The following is a 22,082-nucleotide window of genomic DNA, read 5'->3' as shown; positions in this document are numbered from 1 at the left end:
TCTCTACCAGCCAGGGCAGAAAGTGAGCAGACACAGAGACCCTGGAGCCTGTGACCCACGATGCATCTGTCACACAATCTTGTAGGATTTCACAAGCTCAAATGGCTCTTCACCAACTGGTTCCAGGTTCCTACTGAAGATCTCTATGCTTGTTAGTCTCTCTGTTATCTCTACAAGTCATTACCAAATGGGCTTTAAGATCATGGAGGGTTGATTCCAACACTAGAAAGCAGAGATCAACTAGGACAGAAGAGCTTATGTGGGATCTCTCTATACACACAATGAATGTGAGCAAAACCTGATTTCCCCTCCAGGAAAGTCTATGGAGATCTCAGCTCCCAACAGACTCTCACCTTTCTAGCTCCTGAAGTAGATGAACAGCCCCAGCTCCTGGAAGAGCAGCCTCAGCACCAATCCCCCGACTCCACTCAGCATCTTGGTCTGTGCGGATCCAGACTGCACCCCCGAGCGAAGAAGCCAAATTTGATTAGTGTACCCCAATTTTACATGTTCTCATTCACATCCTGATATTGAGAATCATGAGCCTAAGGGAGTAACTCTGCCTTGAAAGACCTGGCCATTTCTAGAAAGACCTTTAATTTACATTGAGTAGCCAGAAGTCTCTGACTGAATGCATTTAAACATCACAAACCCAAAATAGCATTTCATATGTGACAATTCTTGATCCTGTGACAGTTAAGTGGTTAGTCCAGGATGAACAAGTTCATGAAAGGTAGAGCGGAAACTAGACTTCTCATGTGAGGAAGACTCTGTGTGGCTCCTCTTTTCAATGACAGTAAACCCAGAGAAACAACAGTAGAAATACAAGCCTAGCACCAAGGTCAAGCTCTGAAGTACAGAAAGGTAGGAGTGACCATAGTCTGGGCCATCATGGAAGCCCAGCATAGCATAGCCTCTTTCTGTGGCCAGGAATAATTCACCTGTCTGAGGCATGGGCGCTAACTAAAAAGTTCACAAGGTGCTATGGATTGAAGAGAAATTGAGTCCCCAAATTCACGACAATACTGAATTTCTAAAGCTTTAATGCTAAGTGTTGATGTAAGAGTGAAAACTTGATCTAATTATGATCTGAGCAGTGTGGATAGTGGGAGGTCCTTAAGTCATTGCAGGCATGTCTTGAGAAAACAGCTCTTATAGGAGGATTGCTTCAGTTTGGCTCCTGTTTCTGCTTCCCGGCTAACCATGTGATTGTCCCTGAGACAGCCACTCCCCTATTGCCAACCTCCACCAGATGTTGGACTATGGGGTCACCCAGTCCTGAGCTGTGACCTCCAAATTGTCACCTCCAAATAAGCTTTCTTCGTCCCAAGGACCCCCTCTTGAGTATTTAGAATAATGAAAAGCTGACTAATGCATAAGGGAGAGAAGAAGCCTGACACTCAGGGACAAGCAGAGTCCCTTCCTGGTGAGGAGGTTCATGGGTCAGGAAGGTACTCACTCCATTCCACAATGATTGGACTGCTCACACTCGGGTGCTCCATATGGCAGCTATAAACCTCTCCACTCTCAGGAACCATCTCCAGCATCACCAGGGTCTGGAACGTCCAGTCTCCATTCCAGATCAGGCCTGTGGACACCACCCCAGCCTCCTCTTCCTCTCCATTGAGGAACCATTGCACTTGGATGCTGCCCGGATAGAAACCATTGACTGCGCACACCAGGAGGTTGTGGTGCTGCAGGGGCTGTGTCTTGGCAGGGTACAAGGTCACCTGTGGCACAACTGGAAGACACAGGGAGAAGGGATCAGGGAGGCGGGCACAGGAGTCCTCTTTGGGGGCTCCTTCTGCCTCTGTCCATACCCAGGCTCCATGCTCAGGCAGGCCTCTCTCAAAGCCAACCAGGTGGCTGAAAGAGATGAGAAATGCATAATAACTATATATGACAATACAAACAGAAAACAGAAAAGAGCTCTAAATTTCCAACTCAGTGCTTGCGATAGTGAAAAAAGTCCCAACAAAGAGAAGTATGAGGCTAATTGTGTCACAACTGTACAAAGTAGTAACTAGGTACTACTGATACCCTATCTGTATATTAAAGTATTAATTAGTTGTGTCTGAAAATGCTAAATCCATGGGCATTTCTACTAGTAAAAGTACATACAGTGAACTGGGGAAAGGAAATTTACATATGAAAAGGCCTCTGCTGCTCTCAACTCCTCAAATCCCCACCTCCTCCCAGCCCCTGGGGAGTTACTTAGCCATTTCCTCTCAATGCAGCACTCCTGCAGGGCACACACACACTTTCTCCTCAGGACTTTCCAGGAGAAGGCTGCACACTGAGGACAGTGTGTGAAAGCAGCCTCCTCGTTATTACAAACCCTTGACATCGCTCATCTTTCCTCCCTTAATCCTTCCCTTCATTCAGACAGTTGAAATTTTCTTCACTGACATACCTAGGGTACCACCTCAGCCAGTGTCCTCCACCTCCAGCCCCCTGCATGAACTCCTCCATCTCCCTACCCACCTCCCACAGGATTGCCAAGGAAAGTCATAAATGCCGCCCCACTCCCAACCCATTCCCACCCCCAAAGCAGGCTGGAAGAATGTTTATAGGACAGGTGTTGTGGTGCCTCAAGTTAAGCTGCTGCCCATGATGTTGGCATTCCATATCAGAGCACGGGTCCTAGCTATTCCGTTTTTGCACCAGCTCCCTGTTACTGTGACTGGGGAAGCAGTAGGAAATGGCTCAAGTGCTTGGGTGCCTGCTACCCATGTGGGAGACTAAGATGGAGTCCTAGCTCATGGCTTTAGCATGGTCCAACTCCAACCACTGAGGCTACTTTGGAAAGGCTACTTCTCTCTGCAATTTCCCTAATGCTGAGCTCACCCAGGGATTAGGGATTGTGAGCCTAACCGATGGGAGGTAGTTGACCAGTGTGATCAGTGGTTCTTGGCTTGGTCCACCTGCACAAGGTCTGCTTTTGCTAGGTCTGTGATAGGAGACCCACACCCAGGCTCAGGCCAGCCTGGAGTCCATGGGAAGACCAGATATTCCTCACTGTAAAGGTGATCCTCCAATCCTGATCTCAGCGATTCTCATTCTTAAAGGAGAACCTCACCCTTGTACCACTGCCTGAATTTTGTGAGGAAACCTCGTGAAATGTTGTAACAGGTAATCAAGGGGCAGACAGGAACTGCCCTTTGAGGGGCCTAACAAAGTCCTCATCATAGGCTTGAGGACAAGATGCTCAGTTTCAGGAAGGCTTGAAGACTTTCCCCACCACCTACCTGATCTTCACTTCTCTCCTCCACACATCTCAAGCCTCCAGCATCCAACCCTCCACCTACATTTGTAGGGAGGATACCATCACCTGACCACACCTCCTGTCTCACCTCAGGCCTTGACAGAAGCCCACTCTGCAAGCACACTGCAGGTTCATAGTGCCCATACAACTTACCAGTTCCTTACCATAGTGCCCAGTCTTACCAGTTCCTTGCCCATCCCCAATACCACTCCACCCTGCCCACCTTGCCGTGACACCGTGATGCATTCAAAACCGTGGTAGTTGTGTCTACAGTACACGTCTACCTGGCTCGATACTTGTCCAGTAAGTTCTTCTGCTGGTTCCAGGCCTTGGCATCAACGTGACCCAGTTCCGTGATGGCCAGGAACTTGCCCATGTTGCTTTCAAAGTGAACATACTCTTACTGGTTGTAGATGAATCTGGCAAGGAACTGCACCTTCTGTGTTCCATTTAAGAAATGACACACACCTTTAGCCTGCAGGGTGAAATGAGCTGTGGGAACACAGGATCGTATCACCATTGTAAGTTCATCGATTTGTGTCACAAATGTGGGGGCACAGGATTGCATCACAGACGTGACTGTTACTGAGGAAAATACAGTCATCTCCAGCATTGGCTCTGTAAATAGTCATTAAGTTGGAAGTCTACTCAGTGAAAACCCACAAACAACCCATAAATGCACTTTATCTCTAGAAGAATTTCCAGCTCCAGGAATCTCTGCTTCAGCTCCAGGGCCCCCACAGCAAGAGAGGAGAGATCACTAATGCGAGCTTCTGAAAGAGAACTGCAGCTATGGGGATACAGGTTTTGAAAGCACAGAGTTCAGGAAGAAAAGAAAGAAGACAATGGAAGAAGACTTGGGACGCATCAACACATCAGTGTGATGTGAGAGATACCAACCCCACAGATTCTGCTGAGAACATAACATGGGGTCTCCTTGAGTTCCTTCAAATTCTTTTGATTTTGTTGTTGTCATTTTACGATACAGTTCCATAGGCTCTGGGATTTCCCTTACCTGTTCCTCAAATCCTCTCCCTCCCCCATCACTGAGTTCCCCAATATTGTCTGGAGACATTGGCATTAACTCCCTTCCTTCTTTCATCCCCAAAACAGCTCAGAACCCAAGGTATTCACTTATGTTGGGGATCCACGGCCAATGCTAAGAGAGGGCTCAACATCACCAGTATCTCTGTGACAGCTGCCATGCAGGAGGCTCCAGGTAACCACAGACACAGAGACAAGGAGACAAGGAAAGGACCCTGTATCGAAGGAGCAGGCAAGTCCACATAAATCACACATTCTAGCAATCAAGACACTCATTTCTTTGTTTCTGTATTGTATAACCTCAATGCTGAAGAATCAATCAGTATCACAAATGAGCTGCATCATCATTTGCTGGCCAGAGATTCAGCATGAAGATCCTCTTCTGAAACTTTCCAATTCATTCACTAATAATATTGTCTCAGTTTAGTCATTTAAATAAACCTTCTTTCTTCCTAAGTTGCTCACTTAAGTACTTTAAAGTAATGAATTGCTAACTAAAAGAGTGCACTGCAGATTGAATCAAGTTAAATATGAGTCCTTGCTTGACAGCTTTCACACTGAGGACATTGAACGCAATTGTTTTTCTTTTATAGGACTGATGGTGTGGGGACCATTGCTAGCTGTGTGCTGGGTTGGAGTTATCCTGGAACTGAATAGATCCTGAATAAAAATGTAAGCTATGTAATATTTAAGCAGTGCATTTTTGAAAATATTGCCTATTTATTTGACAGAGATGAAGAAAGACAGAATGCAGAGATAGAGAGATGGAGATACAGAGAATGTAAGCAGATTCACTTCTCAAATGTCAGCAACACCTGAGACTGGTCTGAGACTGAAGTTGAAATCAGAAATACAATCAAAGTCTCCCACAACTAGTCTTTGACAGATGAGCTAAAATCACTCCCAAAAGAAAGGACAGCCTCTTCAACAACAATGGTGTTTGGCTGAGACCAATAGGATTACATCGAACTAAGAAGCTTCTAAATTGCATTCAACAAAGTGAAGAGACAGCTGACAAAATGGGAGGAAATAGTTGCATGCTACACAACTGATAAAGGATTAAAATCCAAGATCTATAAACAACTCAACAACAGCAAAGGAAACAGTCTAGTTAGGCAATGGGCACTAGGACATAATTATAATGATGATAAAAGTAACATAAGTGACATTTTCTACAAGTGTTTCACTTTTTATGTCTAAAGTTTGTTTCAACAGTGTTGAAGTAGGCATGCCTGTCAAAAACCCATAGGGTATCAGAAGGAAATTACATATATCAACATATTATTAGTATCATAAACTGTCATTTCCCCTTCTAAAATTATTCTCTTACCTCACCCACCATTACTGCCTTTGAAAAAAAACCAAGTTATGATTTTTCTCCCCCCTTATGCCCATGTGCTTCAGGCTCCTTCTACAAGGACTGAACACTCTGCCGGAGCCTTCCAGTGTAACCCTGGCTCCTTCCAATGCCTGAGGAAATGGGTCAACTGGAAACATTAAGAAAAGTTCAGTTGCACCCAGAAGCAGCTGGTTTTCTCTAACCGTCAGAGCAGCTGTGAGAAAATCTGAAACCTGAAACTACTTACAGGTGTCTTCCTTCTTGCTCTGCCATGCAGATCGAAGATGAACTAGACAGTCCCAGGATCATTGATGATGCCATTGCCAGCTAAATTAACTAACTTGCAGATACCCAATTTAGCCATACATCACAATCAGTTAAAGAAAAAAAATCCGGTTGAGTTTCCTAAATTGTTAGCAGAGGAAGAATCCCCTTTTGCAATATACTACCATGCATTAGAAGTCTTCTAATTCATACCATGTTTCAAATTAAATGTGACAAATTTTTTTTTTCATTTCAGGAAACAAAGCATGAGTTAACTTGTAACCCTGGAATCAACCAGTAGACATGACTATGAGTTTATTATTTTCCTGTAGGGTAATCTGCATTCCACAAATAATTTAAAATATATTTGTTTTTAAGGTTTATTAATTTATTTGAAAGAGTTACAGAGAAAGGGAGGGAGAGAGAGAGAGTTCCTCTGTCTACTTCTTCACTTCCCAAATGGCCACAATGACCAGAGATGTACTTCTTCAAAGTCAGAAGCCAGGAGCTTCTTCCTAGTCTCCCATGTGAATGCCGCAGTCCAAGCATTTAGACCATCTTCCACTGCTTTTCCAGATGCATTAGCCCAGAACTGCATCAGAAGTGGGGCAACCAGGACTTGAACCAGTGTCTCTATGGCACCACAGGCAGTAAGTTTTACCCACTACACTACAGCACCAGCCCAATGCATAACATATTAAAAGTAATTATGAACAAAATAAACTTTGAGTGTAAGTCAATGTGAAATGCAAGATGTCTTGATACTGCTATATTCAAACCATTATTTGCTACTTCTGAATTTTTAATTTATTAATTCATCTTTCAGTTGACATTGACTCCTCAAATGATACACAGTAATAGAATTCTCCATCTTATCACTTCTCGGCCTTTTGGCTAAGATCAAGTGTAGAATTCTCCATCTTCTTAATATGCTTGCTTTCTTCTGTAACCAATGCTTAAAAATAGTGTATGGAATCTGGAATGATATTCTCACTTATAACTACAGCAGTAAAATGTTTTACACTGGGTCAAATAAATTCTAGGTAAAAAATTTCACATATTGAAGGTATACAACACAATTGTTTGATGTTTATAAACATCGTGGAGTGCCTAAGCTATTTACTATAGATATCATTTCAACACTTAGTGTATTTGAATGAAAACCATTTACTGCGTTGAGATATAAACTCCCCTTATTTCTAAATATTGTTTTCTTGTAGCTGTATGAAGGAGATTGTTCCCTTCACATGTACTTGAGACAAACGCATTAAAATCTCATCGCACCAAGTGAGAATCAACTCAGGAGCTATAGTGAGGGTTGAATGCAGGCAAAGGCTGAAAACCACGTGGAGAAGCCACTGGCATCAGTGTTAGGACTTCCAGGCCCAGGCAGCAGCCAAGGAGACAGCCAAGGAGGACATGTCTGTAGGTCGCTGAATCAGGAGGGACCCAGGTTCTGAAGAAACACTCTGGGGAAGAGTATGAGCCACCCCCAGCATCTCCTGATGTGAAGAACAGTCTGTTCCCTGAACATTGCTGTCTCCCTCCAGCCCAGGAGGCTGTTCCAGCAATATAGTTTTGGCTGGAGCCGTGCACGGTCTTTAATGTTTTGAGGGTCGGATTCGTTAGAGAAGAAACGTCCACGAACCGTTGCAGTACTTGTAAATTTAAATGTTTATTAAACATCAAAGACAACAGAATGGCGAAAAGTAAATGCAGAGAAGCGAGAGCAAAGATTCTCAGGCATACCGTACATCACCGGAGTGAAGGGGAGAACTCAGCACATCATCCCCCTCGGCATCACGGGGTCGTTTCAGTCAGTCTCTGCAACCGCGACAGGCTCCCGGGAGAGAGGAGAGGGCTCTCCTACTGCGCGGCTGAGGGGTTTTTAGGCTAATTCGGACAAAGGTGGCTCAACGCCGAAAGTTTACATAACTCAGCTGGTGGTGTGACCTCGCCCGGGTCCGGGCCAAGGAGCCGGGCGGGGATGTGCGCCAGCGTCTTACCTTTTTCTAAGAACATCCTGACTTTATTCTCCGGCACTGGCCAGGTGCCTGAAGAAGAGGCCTGCCAGCACATACAGAGTGAATTTAGGGTCATGTCCGAAGCCTTCCCCAAGTCTTCTAAGAAAAACGCTTCATTTTACAGAGGCCTGCAGGAGGAGCAGCTGACAGAGGAGCAGCTCTCCTCAGACCTATCTGCTGGTGACTTCTTTGTCTCTCCCTCAGTGCTGCAAGCGATAACCCTGAAGGAAGAAGAAAAATTCCAAGTCTCCTCGAACCCACACCATCTCAGTTCACAAGCCTTTACTAAGGGTCATCTGATCAGAAACTTGCTTTCAAAATCTTGGCCATTAATTCTGCCCCACAGCTTGTCACCTCTATCATCCATTCCAGAAAAACCAAATTTGTACCCATTACTGAAATTGCCAATCACAGGATAGTTCTATTTTTACTTTTCTAAGGGCGTTAAATTATTTCATGCCAAAAAAAAAACTTCTTTCATGCCAAGTCTTTGAGCAAATTATGTGACATGTCCTTCTTGAAAAACAAATTCAAAGGACACATTAGAAAGAAAAATATTTAGAAGAAATATTTAGAAAATTAAATTTATTTTAGAACTATTCTACACATAACTAAAATCACTGGTAAATTATGCTAAATATTTAAGTAAGAAATAAGAGCACAGTATATTTTTCCAGGAAATAAAGGAGGATCAAATGTTTTCCAAATCATTTTGAGAAACTAGCATATCTGATGTGAAGATCCAATGAGTAAAAGAAACAGAAATTAAGAACTGTAGCCCTAATTGGCACAGGTGAAAAATCCCTTTACTAACTATGTAGCAAATAAAATCCAGAAGAAAATGTGTTATTATGTCTTTCTTTTCTTTGATGTACCTGCTCAGAGTTGAGATTTCTGCTTTCCAATGTCTTCATGGTAGTAGTTATTTCACTTTTTTCTTAGTCCAAGAAACTTTAATGGATACAATATTTAATCATCAAGATTTTTTATTTTATTTAAAGTGAAGAAATTTCATATATCTCATGATACAGATCTGAAAACATAGCAATACTTTCCACTCTATCCTCTCTCTTTCCCATAGTCTCCACCCACTCTCCTGCTTTTTACTATGGCATATTTTCATTTCACTTTGCAGTCACAGGCTTAACACTCCATTAAGATACCAACACATATCAAGTAGAAAAAAACTATCACTCTTCAGGACTATAGACCAGAACTGCAAACAACTAAATCCCAGGAAGTCAGTCTCACTCATAGAGCTTACATATTTTTACACTCTGTGTATTAGTTATCACAGAGCAAAGAAAACATGATATTTTTCTTTGGGAAGCTGCCTTCTTTCTTTCTTCTTTTTTAAAGATTTATTTTATTTTTATCACAAAGTCAGATATACAGAGAGAAGAGACAGAGGAAGATCTGTCCCATGATTCACTCCCCAAGTGACCGCAATGGCCAGTGCTGCACTGATCTGAAGCCAGGAGCCAGGAACTTCCTCCAGGTCTCCCACGCAGATGGAGTGTCCCAAGGCTTTGGGCTGCCCTTGACTGCTTTCCCAGGCCACAAGCAGGTTGTTGGATAGAAAGTGGGGCTACCGGGATTAGAGCCAGGACCCATAGGGGATCTCAGCACGTTCAAGGCAGGGACTTTAACCGCTAGACTACCACGCCATGCCTGGCTTATTTCTTTCAGTAGGCATAATGGTCTCTTATTGGATTCATTTGGTGCAGAAGACAAGGTTTCATTCTTTTTATAGCTGAGCAGTGTTCCATAGCATAAACATTCCTTGTGTGGCCAGTCTGGAGGGGAGGTATTCCTTAAGCTTGGCTTGCTGTGGAAAATCCTGTTTCTCCTTCGTTTCTGAAAGACTGCTTTACTGTTCATAGCATCTCAACTGGAAAGTTTTTTCTTTCAGACTTTGAATATTGTATCTCATTCCTTCTTACCTTGCAAGGTTTGTTGAAAGAGTGTGCATCCACATGGCAGACATCCCCTAACAGATGACTTGACATTTCTCTTGCTATTTTAAAGATTCCCTTCCTGTCTTTGTGTGTGATTGTGTATTTGCTTTTCCTTTTTTCTTTTTTTTGGGGGGGGGGCATGATGCCTCAAAGAGGATCCTTTTCGATGGAATCTGTTGGGGTCACTTAGACTTTCTACACTGCATGTCCATAATCATTCCCAAATTTTAGAAGTTTTTTCTAATTATTTCACTGAGAGAAAGTTCAGCCTTTTTTCTCTAATTTCCTTTAGAACACCGATATTTTAAGGACTTTTTATTCTTTAATTTTTTTTTTAATTCTAAATGGGTTATTTCAAAAGACTTGGATCCAAATTCAGAAATTCTTTCTTCTACCAACTCAATCCTGTTGTGAGGATTTCAACTATTTTTAAGTGTTACATGTTGAGTTCTGTAACCATGAGAGTTTTTTATTTGATAGATAGAGAAAGGATCAGAAACACACAGAGCTCTCCCGTCCATTGGTTCACTCCCCCAAATGCAAGAACCCACCCATGTAAAAGAGCAAGACTATATCCCCTACTTCTTTCTTCTGCCTGGCCCAGCTCTGACACTGGCAGGCATTTCTTTCTTTTCAAAAAAAGTCGGTACACTTTCCTTCATTATCCCCCTGTGCACCACTACCTCCCCACTTCCTAACACACACACACACACACGCGCGCGCACACACACACACACACACACACACAGCCTTCCATGTCAGCACATCTCACTTGTCCTTCTATTATCTCAGGAGTACAGGCCAACTGTGCATGACGGGAATTGTAATCACAAGCTTCTCTTGCCCTTTTTACATTCTGACCTTTTAATAAGCTCACATTGGCAATTATAGACACAAAACACTTCCTATTCTTTTCAGCCTCTAATTACAAAAGCTAGCTATTCATCTTGTACTTACCACAGATCCAAGAGAAGAAATTATGACAAAACACCGAGTTCTTCCAGATTTCATACGAAAGATCTCCTTGAAGAAAATGCCCCCATCAATGTTATCAGGATGATTATCAGAACAGATCCTGCAGACCACAATAAAGTTTTTTTTTTTTTTTTTTTTGAAAGGCAAGTTTACAGAGATGAGAGACAGAGAGTAGGTCTTCTACCCACTGGTTCACTCCCCAGATGACTGCAATGATCAGAGCTGAGTTGATTCGAAGCCAGGAACATTTCCTGGGTCTCCCACGTGGGTGCAGGGTTCCGGTTGAGCCATCCTCTGCCACTTTCCAAGATACTTTCCCTGCTACTTTTCCATCAGGAAGCTGGATGGGAAATGGAGCACCAGGATGCAAATCAGTGACCATATGGGATGCTAGTGCCACGGGGTGAAGGAATAGCCTGTTGAGCCACAGTGCCGGCCTATGGAGACCTGAGTAATAGTCAATTAGGTCCATAATTTTAACTTTCCCCAGCTACCTCTTCTCTGCAAATCCTCACTAGTTTGCAATATCGAAGGACAGATGTATTTGGAACTTCCCCTTCATGGCCACTCTGATGCAAGCTTTGCATTAACTGTGTTTCTGTAGTGACTCTCTGGCATCAACCCACCAGAGCCTAACTTTGTTCTGGTAACAGGGTAAATTAGAAAGTTCCATCTGGACCATGTGGTTCTATTTGCTGTGCACCATACTAAGTAGAAGAAAAATTAAGTCAGTTAGATTGGATTTCCTGTCATCGCTGAAACTGAGCCTCCAAACAGTACCTTGAATGAATTAGGCCCCAATCTCCTAGATTCACCCTTCTTCCTCCTCAATTTAACTCACTGAATTGAGGAAGGGTACAGCCAGCCCTAAAGGTCGTAATATCTTGACAACCTGTGTTGTCCCAAGGGTTTAATTTAGGGGACTTCCAGGTCTGGGCAGGGAAATTCCAGGGTCAGGACAGAAAGTACTGAAGCACACTTGGCCATTAAAAAAAAAAAAAAATTCCCTGAGGAGAACAGCAATGCTGGCCAACGAGGAACTTAGACACGAGCTAAACATGTAACTGGACCAAATAACCACTGGGACTCCAGCCAGCCCTTTATCACCTGGCCAGAGGCCAACATGCTCTTGTCTCAATGGTTGTGCTGCTTACTCCTGACTCCTTCCTCCTCGTAGCCTCCTTAAAAACCCCCAAACACTCTTATTCAGAAGAACAGGAGTTTTGGAGACTTCTTATCTACCAGTAAATTAAACTTTATCTTCCCATTTGCCTTCAAACTTTGTTATTTTGATTTGGCACCAGGGACAGGGACCAAGCTTTAGATCGCATTACCAGAGAAAGCATCCTCGTTGAAATGTTTCTGTAATACATTCTAGCTCTTCTTAATAATTTCACATCACAGTTCTCAAATGAAATGAGAAAAATATTTTTTTTTATTGAAGGAAATGAAACAAGAATAAAGCTAGAACCCCAGAATCAAACAGAACAGACCAGTGGAAGTTTATCATATTCCTACAAAATAATCTTTCCACAAATATACATGATATAACCTAGAAATCAAATGTGCATGAAATAAAATTTGAATTTGCTTGATAGTGAAATCATTGTCTTTCTTTTAAGGTTTGTTTATTTGAAAGGTAGATAGACAGAGAGGGAAATGAAGATAGAGAGAAACAGGGTGGCAGGGGGTGAGGAGATGGAGAGAGTTTCCATCTGCTGGCTTATTTACTTTCGTCTGCTGTGAGAGTAGAGCTGCTGAGGGAACCCCAGAAACATAGCTGTGACAACATGAGACTCCCACCGTGAGAACCTGCAAGCAGTGTCCAGGCCAGCCTGTGATAGCCACAGAGATTAACATGCAGCCTCAGAAAGCAGCCACAGCTAAAGTCCATCAGAGCCTGTATGGAATAGGCAGGCAGTCAAATAGAGAACAAAAGAGCTGAGAGATTTCTGACCGTTTCGACCTTTAGCCTGCACCCCTAAATCCAGCTCCTTGAGTGAAAACTCAGCACACCCACTTTCCAATGCTGCACCTATGTGTCTTCTAGCATGACAAAGATGCCATGGACAGCATATGTACACTGAGCTCCACATGCAGACGTCATGAAAAGTTTCGCAGAGGACATCCTCACACACAGGGAACCCCACACAAACTCCAACTCATTTGTATATTCCATTCGGGTGCCACCTCCACCTAGCAAAGGGAGTCACCAAAAGGGGGGGCATTCCTCCCCTCATAGATACAGTGCTTCCTCTCCTCCTCTTCCTCCTCCTCCCCCTCCCTGTCCACAGATATATTTTCCTCAGGATGTGGAGCTCTTTCCATGGGGCTGCCTACACCAGCATCCAAGTGCATACAGTGTATATAAAATTTCTCTCTCTCACTCTCTCACTCTCCATAAGTCTTGCTCACATTTCTGCACTTTAAGCCTCTGTTTTGATGTCTCCTCTCACCTAGGGGCAAGAACCTGCAATGCAACAGCCAGAAACCATCTTCCCACAACACAGCTAGGGAGACGTGGAAGGTCCAACCTGGATTTCAAAAGATGTATTGGACACCCTGGGGATGTCTCTGGATGGAGTCGCTACAATGAGCCTCCAGCAGGGCAATACCATGTCGAGATCTGGGGGTGACACTGCTGCAGCATTCCCATGAGCAACAACCAACAGAGTTGTAGACATCAGAGTCAGCTCCAAGAGAGAACAGAAGTGTGGGGGCAGCCAGCGGGCTGCAGGGCAGAAGCTGTCCATACCACCAGGTACTCAGCCCCCAACAGTGTGTGGAGAACTCTGAATGTGGATCCTCAGGAGGTAATGTCTTCCTGCTGGTTTTCAGTCTCACTTTCTTCCTGTTAATCCTTTCTGCTTGCTAGCCTGCTTGAAAGCAAAATGCTTCACCTCTGCCCATCTCATCACTGAATCCTGAAAGTAAGTACCTTGTTTTCCATCACATGGGCTCACAGCCTAGGGAGTTTATCTTGAGTCTCCAATGACTTTGAAACGAATATAGCACTGAGTTAAGACTTTGGAACTTCTGTGGCTGGGGTGATTTTTATGTTGTATGTAAGAACAGAAGTTTTGGACTGTGAGGGGTATGACATTGTGGATTGAATAGGATGTGACTGCACAAAACTCAGGCACATACTTAAACCCCACTATCTTAATACTAAAGGTTGGTAAGTTAAAGGTGGAAATTTTCTCTAATCGTGACAACTGAGAGGGAAATCTTGTGGAAGGTCTTTAGACACCTGGGGTTATACCTTAAAGGGTTATTCTCAACAGAGGGTTGGTCATTGGAGCCGAGTTCACCTAGCTTCTCTCTGCTTTCTGACTCACCAAATGATTATCACTCCTATCCCACCAAGGTTAGTCTCCACCAAATGCCAGCTATGGGGCACTGGATCCTGAACTGGAGTCTTCAAACTGTAAGGAAAAATAAACCATTTCTTATCCAAGAGGTTACTCTTTGGAACTTAACAGAAAGCTAATTAATATTCCTCTCCACACCTGTATTATTAATGAAGGCTATTGTCTTCTTTATCGATATAGTGGCTTACAATTATAGTTACTGGATGATCTACAAGAGAGCCTAGAAACAATTTTGATTTATTTTTTTGTCTTATTTCCTAAGCTTTTGTCATTTGTTTAAACTGCTACAGCATATATTCAGCTTACCTTCTTAAAGTTCTGAATTTATCTTCTTTTATTTTTACTTGGCAAGCGAAAAATTGTATATATTCCTAGTGTGCAACAGGGCAGTTTGATTTATGTATATATAGAATGACAAATCAAGGCATTAAACATATGTATGACTTTTTCATCTATTCTGTGGGAAAGAAAACTATTGTTGTATGTTGTATGGTGACACAGATGATATTTCACATTATTTAAGAAAAATGCATTAAAGCAATGTAACACCAGGTAAAATCCATGCAGGGGAGGTAGTAAGGGTGGCCTATAAATGAGAGCTGCAAACAATGCAGGAAGGGCACTGCTCTGGGTACCAGGATTCCAACACAAAGCAGGGGCTGAGAAAGCCATCAAGGAGGACCTCTTCTGTAGGTCACTGAACCAGGAGGCAGCCAGGTACTAAGGAACCACCTTCTGTGGGAAGGAAGAAGAGTCACCAAGAAAAAATTTTTTTCATTGTGAGGAATCAGAGTGTCTTCCCGGAGAGCTGCCAACATCACCTCAGCTCAGGGTCCTGCAAAGACAGAGGAGAGGCTTGCTTCAGACCTAGCTGGCATCACAGCTTCTCATGAAGTCTCCTGAAGTCTTCCTGAGTCAAAGCTAATTCAGAGCACACAACATGTTTTAGTAAGTAACAGAAGTTTCACTGCTACCTGCTAGGCCAGATGAATGGCCCCAAACCCTTCCCAGCATCTCTCATCTGCGTAAGGTAAACAAACTGTGTCAAGAAGGAAGTAAAGGCGCATTACCTCTTAGCTGAAGTCCAGAGTAGCCTGGGAAAGAGAGGAAAGAATTATGCTTTTAAGTCATGGAGGCAAATATTTCAGTAAATATAATATCCCTTACCAAAGATTTGTCATGTTATGTTTCTCTATAACTACATCCCACACACAACAAATCAAAGTCAGGAGCAGAAACTGAGCACCTGTGACCAATGAAGCTGCTGTCACACACACTTTAGTTAGCCCTAGTGGCTCTTCCATTATTGGCCCCAGGATGTTGACCCAAACTATCTCTAAGCTTATTAAGCTTTCCATACCTCTATGAAACACAATCCATTAGGTTTTGACACAGTAATCATGGTGATTGCATTCCAAATTTCCAAGAAATTGCAAAAACAAAGACTTTATGCAGGAGGAATGATTTACAAATAAGCAGTCTTAGCAGAAGCCATATTAATTCCCCATGTAGGTCTAGGAGAGTCCTCACCATGATCAGGTCCTCACCTTTCTGACTCCTGAAGTAGATGAGCAGCCCCAGCCCCTGGAAGAGCAGCCCCAGCACCAAGCCCCCGACTCCACTCAGCATCTTGGTCTGTGCAGAAGCAGACTGTGCCTCTGAGGGAAGAAGCCAGAGTCAGACATTTTCAACACAAAACCAACCTCTCTGATCATAACCATGAGATTTAGAGCTTTTAGGTTTAGTGACTTTGGTCTAAGATCAAACACTCTCAGACCTGGGTACACAGAGCTTTGAGAATGACAGAAGTTAGCCAACAGTAACCAGGCATCTCTAGGGGAAAAATCAAAATCATACTATTTTACAAGCCTCAGGCATTTAACACCCTGAAATACAACACCCCCAAGAAGACACCTGCTGGTGCAGCAGACTATGGGACCCTGGGAAGATCATGGGTCTTGTCCAGGTGGCAGAGGTGATGAAAGGCAGGGGTGATACCTGGCTCCCTGTGGGTCAGGAAGGGCCTGCCCTGTCCCTCTTCTCAGATCTGAGTGAGCATAAAAGCAGTAGAATTAGACAGGAACCCAGCCCTGGAGATGGATCTGGACCAAGGACTTGGTTCAAGGCCAAAAGGTAACAAATATGTGTGATATCACAGAAAATATCAAAAGTTTTCCACCTGCCACACATTATTGTCTTCTCAGAGAGTGGGTGCTGCAATGCTACAGTGCTCACCCGATGATCTATATAGAAACAAAAAAGAGCAGGAAGCCCATGGAAATGTTTGCTGAAAGAGGAGAAGCCTGACACTCAGGGACAAACACAGTCGCTTCCTGCTCAGGGAGGTTCATGGGTCAGGAAGCTACTCACTCCATTCCACAATGATTGGGCTGCTCACACTCAGGTGCTCCACATGGCAGCTATAAACCTCTCCACTCTCAGGAATCGTCTCCAGCATCACCAGGGTCTGGAACGTCCAGTCTCCATTCCGGATCAGGCCTGTGGACACCACCCCAGCCTCCTCTTCCTCCCCATTGCGGAACCATTGCACCTGGATGCTGCCTGGGTAGAAGCCACTCACTGCGCACACCAGGAGGTTGTGGTGCTGCAGGGGCTGGGTTTTGGCAGGGTACACGGTCACCTGTGGCACAACTGGGAGACACAGGGAGGAGGGATCAGGGAGGGAGAAGGATCAGGGAGGCAGGCACAGGAGTCCTCCTTGGAGGCTCCTTCTGCCTCTGTCTACACCCAGGCTCCAGGCTCAGGCAAGAATCCTGAGGAGAGTACAAAGAGCCAAGGAGGTTTTCATTAAACTTCTCATTTCACAACCATCTGTTCAACCCCTTTCCTTTACACAACAAGCACAGCTATTCTTAGAACTTAGGCTTTTTTTTTTTAAGATTTATTTTATTTTTATTACAAAGTCAGATATACTGAGAGGAGGAGAGATAGAGAGGAAGTGGAGCTGCTGGGATTAGAACCAGCAGCCATATGGGATCAAGGCAAGGACCTCAGCCACTAGGCCATGCTGCCGAGCCCTGAACTTAGGCTTTTACAACTGTCTCTTCTAAACTGACAGTTTAGGGTAGGTCTGACCCTCAGTAATAATGTGTTTTTATTCCATGGCCAATCCCAAACACAGCCAATCTCAGTAAAGGCATTTTTGTAAAGAGACAAAATATTTTCACAGCAGAATAAAATGGTAGATTCAAGACAGATGATAAATCATTATCAACAATTATGTAATAAATTTCAATAAACAGACCTTTACATTCTTACATTTCAAATAACAGATAGAATCAAAATATAAACTATACGCTGTAGAGAATGTTGAATCAAGTGTCAATAAAGTATTATAATGACAGAGCAGAAGAATATGTATAGAACATGTAGAAAAACCCTCCTGAACAGAACTAAAACACAATGTGTAACTGGGAGCAGTTTTAACAAGTGCCAATGGAAGCGGAAAAGGTTCAATAAATATAGACATCAAAAGAAACTAATGTAACAAAGGTCACTGGTTGGCGGCTGCTCCATTTCCCATCCACCTGCTTACTAATACACTTGGGAAAGCAGCAGAAGGTGGCCTCAGTACTTAGGATCCTACACCTACCTACTTGGGAGAACCTGAAGGAGCTCCAGACTCCTGGCTTCACCTGATCCAGTCCCAGTCATTGCAGCCATTTAAGAAGTGAACCAGCAGATGAAAAACTTCCTCTCTTTCTATCTCTACCCTCTCTGTAACTCGGATTTCATGTAAATGGAACATCTTCTATTCCTATCTCTCCTGTAACTCTTTCATATAAATAAAAGCTTAGAGGAGATATCGACATTGCAAATGCATTTGAGTCTTTAGAGTGCAGTTGGCTGCAGTGGCATTCAACCCTCTAGGGATGCATGATACTTGGAGACGATCATTGGGATTGAAAGATTACAGAATTCCCTGAACAATGTTGTGCAACTTTCGCTCACACCACATTCATGCTGTGCTGTGTCCAAAATTATCTAAAGGTTATTTAAAGTCTGAGGATGAGGCGAGGCGATATGCAAAAGCTACCTACAAGGGACTTCAGCTGTCTCCACTTCTGTTGTGTAGGGGCTCCTGAAAGTGCTCTTCCCCTGCCTTTAATACAAGAACCAGTATATTTGGAAGCATTTTGTATGTATCACATGGGAAAGCGAGATAAATTGTATTATGAATGTACAAACCAAACCATGTAACTGCTTACATTCCATTAAAATTATTCACATCGTAATATTAACTATGTTAAATTATAGTGCTAAACCGGATTTTACACTAAGAAAGCAAAGCAAAGATGACAGTATAATTAGACCTAAAATAAGCACCCCCAGGTTCACCCCCATCCTCTCCCTGCAGACAGGGACACTGGCAAGGTTGCAAACCCACAGCCAGCCCATGCTCACTTTGCCGCTGCAGCGCAAAGCTCTCAAAGGCTAGGTAGTTGTATCTGCAAAACGTGTCCACCGCAGCCCGCCGGTCCTCCAGTTTGTCCTTCTGCTTGTTCCAGGCCTCAGCTTCCAGCCGCCCCAGCTCGGTCAGTGCCTGGAACTCGCCCACGTCGCTGTGGAAGCGCAGAAACTCCCTCCGGTTGTAGATATGCCGCTCCACATACCGCACCTGCTGCGCGCCATGCGAGAAGCCACACTCACATTTCATCTGCAGCATGAAACAAGCTACAGGGAGACAGGGAAACAGTGGATAGGGTCACACTGGCTTCCTGCGGGAAAAGACTGACGGGGAGGAGAGTGGAGACAGACGCTTATGAGGCACCCTGAGGGGGGACAAGTGTCCAGGACACCCCCGATGGACCCTGGCTTTCCCAGCTCATGCCCTGTCTCACTCCTCAGCTGGTGGTACAAACAGCAGGCAGCGATACACCTCTGCCTCCTCGCTGCCTTGCAGACCCCCAACCAGGGCTGCACCAGGCCCACACCATCTGCTCCTGCTGCCTCACCAGGTATCCTACCACCTCTCAGTGCGAAGCTATAGGTCTTTCCTCCTGGGGACATCTTTAGAGCCCACCTCATGCTCAGCCTGACCTATATCACCCCTAGGAATCCGAAGAAAAACAAAATAAACCTCTCTTTGGAAGCTTAAAGCCCAACAAAGATGATGAACAAAGAACAAAAACACAGAGTGTGCATGAAGACACATGCTTCTGTCATCTCCGCTTATACAGACAGACATACTTGTATAACACATACATGTGTATCTGTGAAGAAATTCATCCTATGTCTGTGCACCTTGAATTTAGTTTTTATTAATGAAACTGATGCAGCCATTTAAAAATTAAAAGCGGGGGACTGGCACATTAGCCCAACTGACTAATCCTCAGTCTCCAAGAGCTAGCATCCCATATGGTCACCAATTCCTGTCCCGGCTGCTCCACTTCCCACCCAGCTCTCCGCTAATAGCCTAGAAAAGCAGTCAAGGCTAAAACAAAGCCTTGGACCCCTGCACCTTCATGGTAAACCAGAAAGAAGCTCCTGGCTCCTAGCTTTGGCCTGGCTGAGCTCTGGCCATTGCAGCCCTTTGGGGAATGAGCCATCAGATATTCTTTCTTGCTGTGTCTCCTTCTCTCTGTAAAACTGCCTTTCCAATAAAAGTAAATAAATTTTTAAAACAAAAAAGTAAAAAGTTGATCCTGTGGTGAGACAAGTAAATGTGAGATCTGACACTGTCAGTAGTACAGCATGCGGAATTTCTGCAGAAGTTTGAGGCATTTGACTGAAACAATATTTATAGTAGTCATCACCGTTTAGGCCCTATAAAAGCAAATTGTTGAAACGTAATAGCGAAGGTAATAACTCAGAACATACAAAATTCCAAATTCTAAGGATTATTGTTTCTGTTCCAGAGTACTTTGTATAGGACAGAGAACACCAATCAACTTTCAGAAGAGCATCTCTAGTTCAGGAGTCTAAGCTTCATAAACATCAAAATTCAGAGAGGAAGAGGAGACGATAGAGGACAACTCACACTGACATCATCACACCTAAGGAGAAACAGCAACATAATGGATCCTGCTGAGCTCACAAGATTTATTCCTCAGGGTCAGCATAGTGGCTAATCCTCCAACCTGCAGAGACAGCATCCCAGATGGGTGCTGGTAATACCAGTTGCTCCGGTTCCCATCCAGCTCCCTGCTTATAGCCTTGGAAAGCAGTGGAGGTTGGCCCAAAACCTTGGGACCCTGCACACATGTGAGAGACCCAGAAGAAACTCCTGTCTTCTGGCGTCAGATCAGCTCAAATCCGGACATTGTGGCCATTTAGGGAGTAAACCAGCAGGTGGAAGACTCCTCTCTCAATCCCTCATTCTATTTGTCAATATGCCTTTCCAATAAAAATACATAAATTATTGAAAAAGTCCTTTTCTTTAAGGATTCCTTTGTAGTCCTTTTGGTTCCCTGTAAAGCACTTAAGAAAACCCTCTTATGTCACAACCCAACAGAAGGACTGTGTGAGTTGCTATTTTGAGATGACTATTTCTGAGTGTCTTCAAGACTAAGGAAACAGTTTATGGCTAGAGAAGGTAACTGGAGGTGGCCTGGGAAGGATTGACCTGAGCAAGGAGGTCCCTGGTGCAGATTTCACAGAGAGGGCAAATATGATTTCTTTTTTGGGAAAATAATTTAGGATATATGGTAAGCACAGGTGTCATTGAAGAAAATGTCATGTTTTAAACAGGATCATAGTGATGTTACTCCCTCCCATCCCCACTCAATGATAGCCCAGCATCCAAAGTATGCACTTACAATGGATGTCTCTGACCAAAGCCAGGGCAGAGCTCAGCACCATCAGTGTCACTGTCACAGCTGATACACAGGAACCTCTGAAGAACCACAGACACAGCATTGCAGAGCAGGAGAGGACTGGGCGCCTAGGAGCAGGCAAGTCTCACTAAGTGACAGCTCAGACCCAGACACAGCTCAAATCATAGAAACCAAGATGCTCATTGATTCACAGCAGTGTGGAGCAATGACACTTTGGAGAACCAATCAGCATCAAAGATGAAAAGCATCATTGGTTGCTGGTCAGAAATTCAGTGTGAAAGTCTTCTGAAATTCAAAGGATTGTTTTGATTTAGTGATGCTGAGCTTGAAATTTGCAGCTGTGACACCATCCTTGGGCCCAGCTGTGAGCCAGCTCTGAGCTGATCCGTAATATGGGTACAAACTGAGCCCTGTCAGAGCTTTCGCCTCTTGCTTGGTGATGTTTAGTAACATAGAGGTGCAGGGAAGATGACCTTCAGTCTGGTCTCTAGTGTGCAAAACTTAAGGCTGTATTCATGAGAAGGCTACTTAGATTCTCACAGTTCAAACATAGTCACTTTGATCTTCTGTATTTCAATATTATTACAAATTAAGAATAACGCCAAGCTGAACTTCACTGACTGCAAGGGATCAAACCATGCTATTCAGCTTCTGCAGTGTGTGGCAGGTGACAAGTAGGGGCTCATTTCCCAAAGAAAATGCAACTTAATTTTGGGGGAAGGAAGTAGCTGTCAGTATACCCCCTGATCTTCGTCAGCTCATTCTACATTTTTATTTTTGTGTACATTGTTTTCATATATGTATATAATTAGGAGAGATTAAATCAAGTTCACTAACACATCCATCACCTCATGAGCTTAACTTCTTTGTGCTGAGAACATCTGAAATTTACCATCTTAGCAATTTTGAAATATATATTAACTATCAAAAACTTATTCTACCTGTCCCTTGAAACTTTGTACCATTTGATCAATATCCCCTCAAATAACAATGCATGTAATCATATTCATATTTTACAGAGAATGAATTTATTCTTGAAAGAAAT

The 22,082-nt window shown here is 43.6% G+C and overlaps 1 protein-coding gene and 1 pseudogene across 1 annotated transcript; both read right to left on the bottom strand.

The window, feature by feature from the left end:
- Positions 1 to 357: 357 nt before the first annotated feature.
- LOC101533514 (HLA class II histocompatibility antigen, DRB1 beta chain-like) lies at positions 358 to 4,470 on the bottom strand (annotated as a pseudogene).
- Positions 4,471 to 15,313: 10,843 nt separating this feature from the next.
- LOC101533755 (HLA class II histocompatibility antigen, DRB1 beta chain-like) lies at positions 15,314 to 21,168 on the bottom strand. Its single transcript, XM_058669814.1, has 5 exons — positions 21,020 to 21,168; positions 18,666 to 18,935; positions 16,611 to 16,892; positions 15,771 to 15,898; positions 15,314 to 15,334 (listed from the first exon to the last, which is right to left on the bottom strand). The coding sequence occupies exons 1-5, from the start codon at positions 21,117 to 21,119 to the stop codon at positions 15,314 to 15,316; spliced, it is 801 nt and encodes a 266-aa protein (XP_058525797.1). The 5' UTR covers positions 21,120 to 21,168.
- Between the last annotated feature and the right edge of the window lie 914 nt (positions 21,169 to 22,082).

Source organism: Ochotona princeps, chromosome 1, assembly GCF_030435755.1.
Source record: "Ochotona princeps isolate mOchPri1 chromosome 1, mOchPri1.hap1, whole genome shotgun sequence".
Classification (NCBI taxonomy): Eukaryota; Metazoa; Chordata; class Mammalia; order Lagomorpha; family Ochotonidae; genus Ochotona; species Ochotona princeps.
This window is presented reverse-complemented; position numbering and strand designations above follow the sequence as displayed.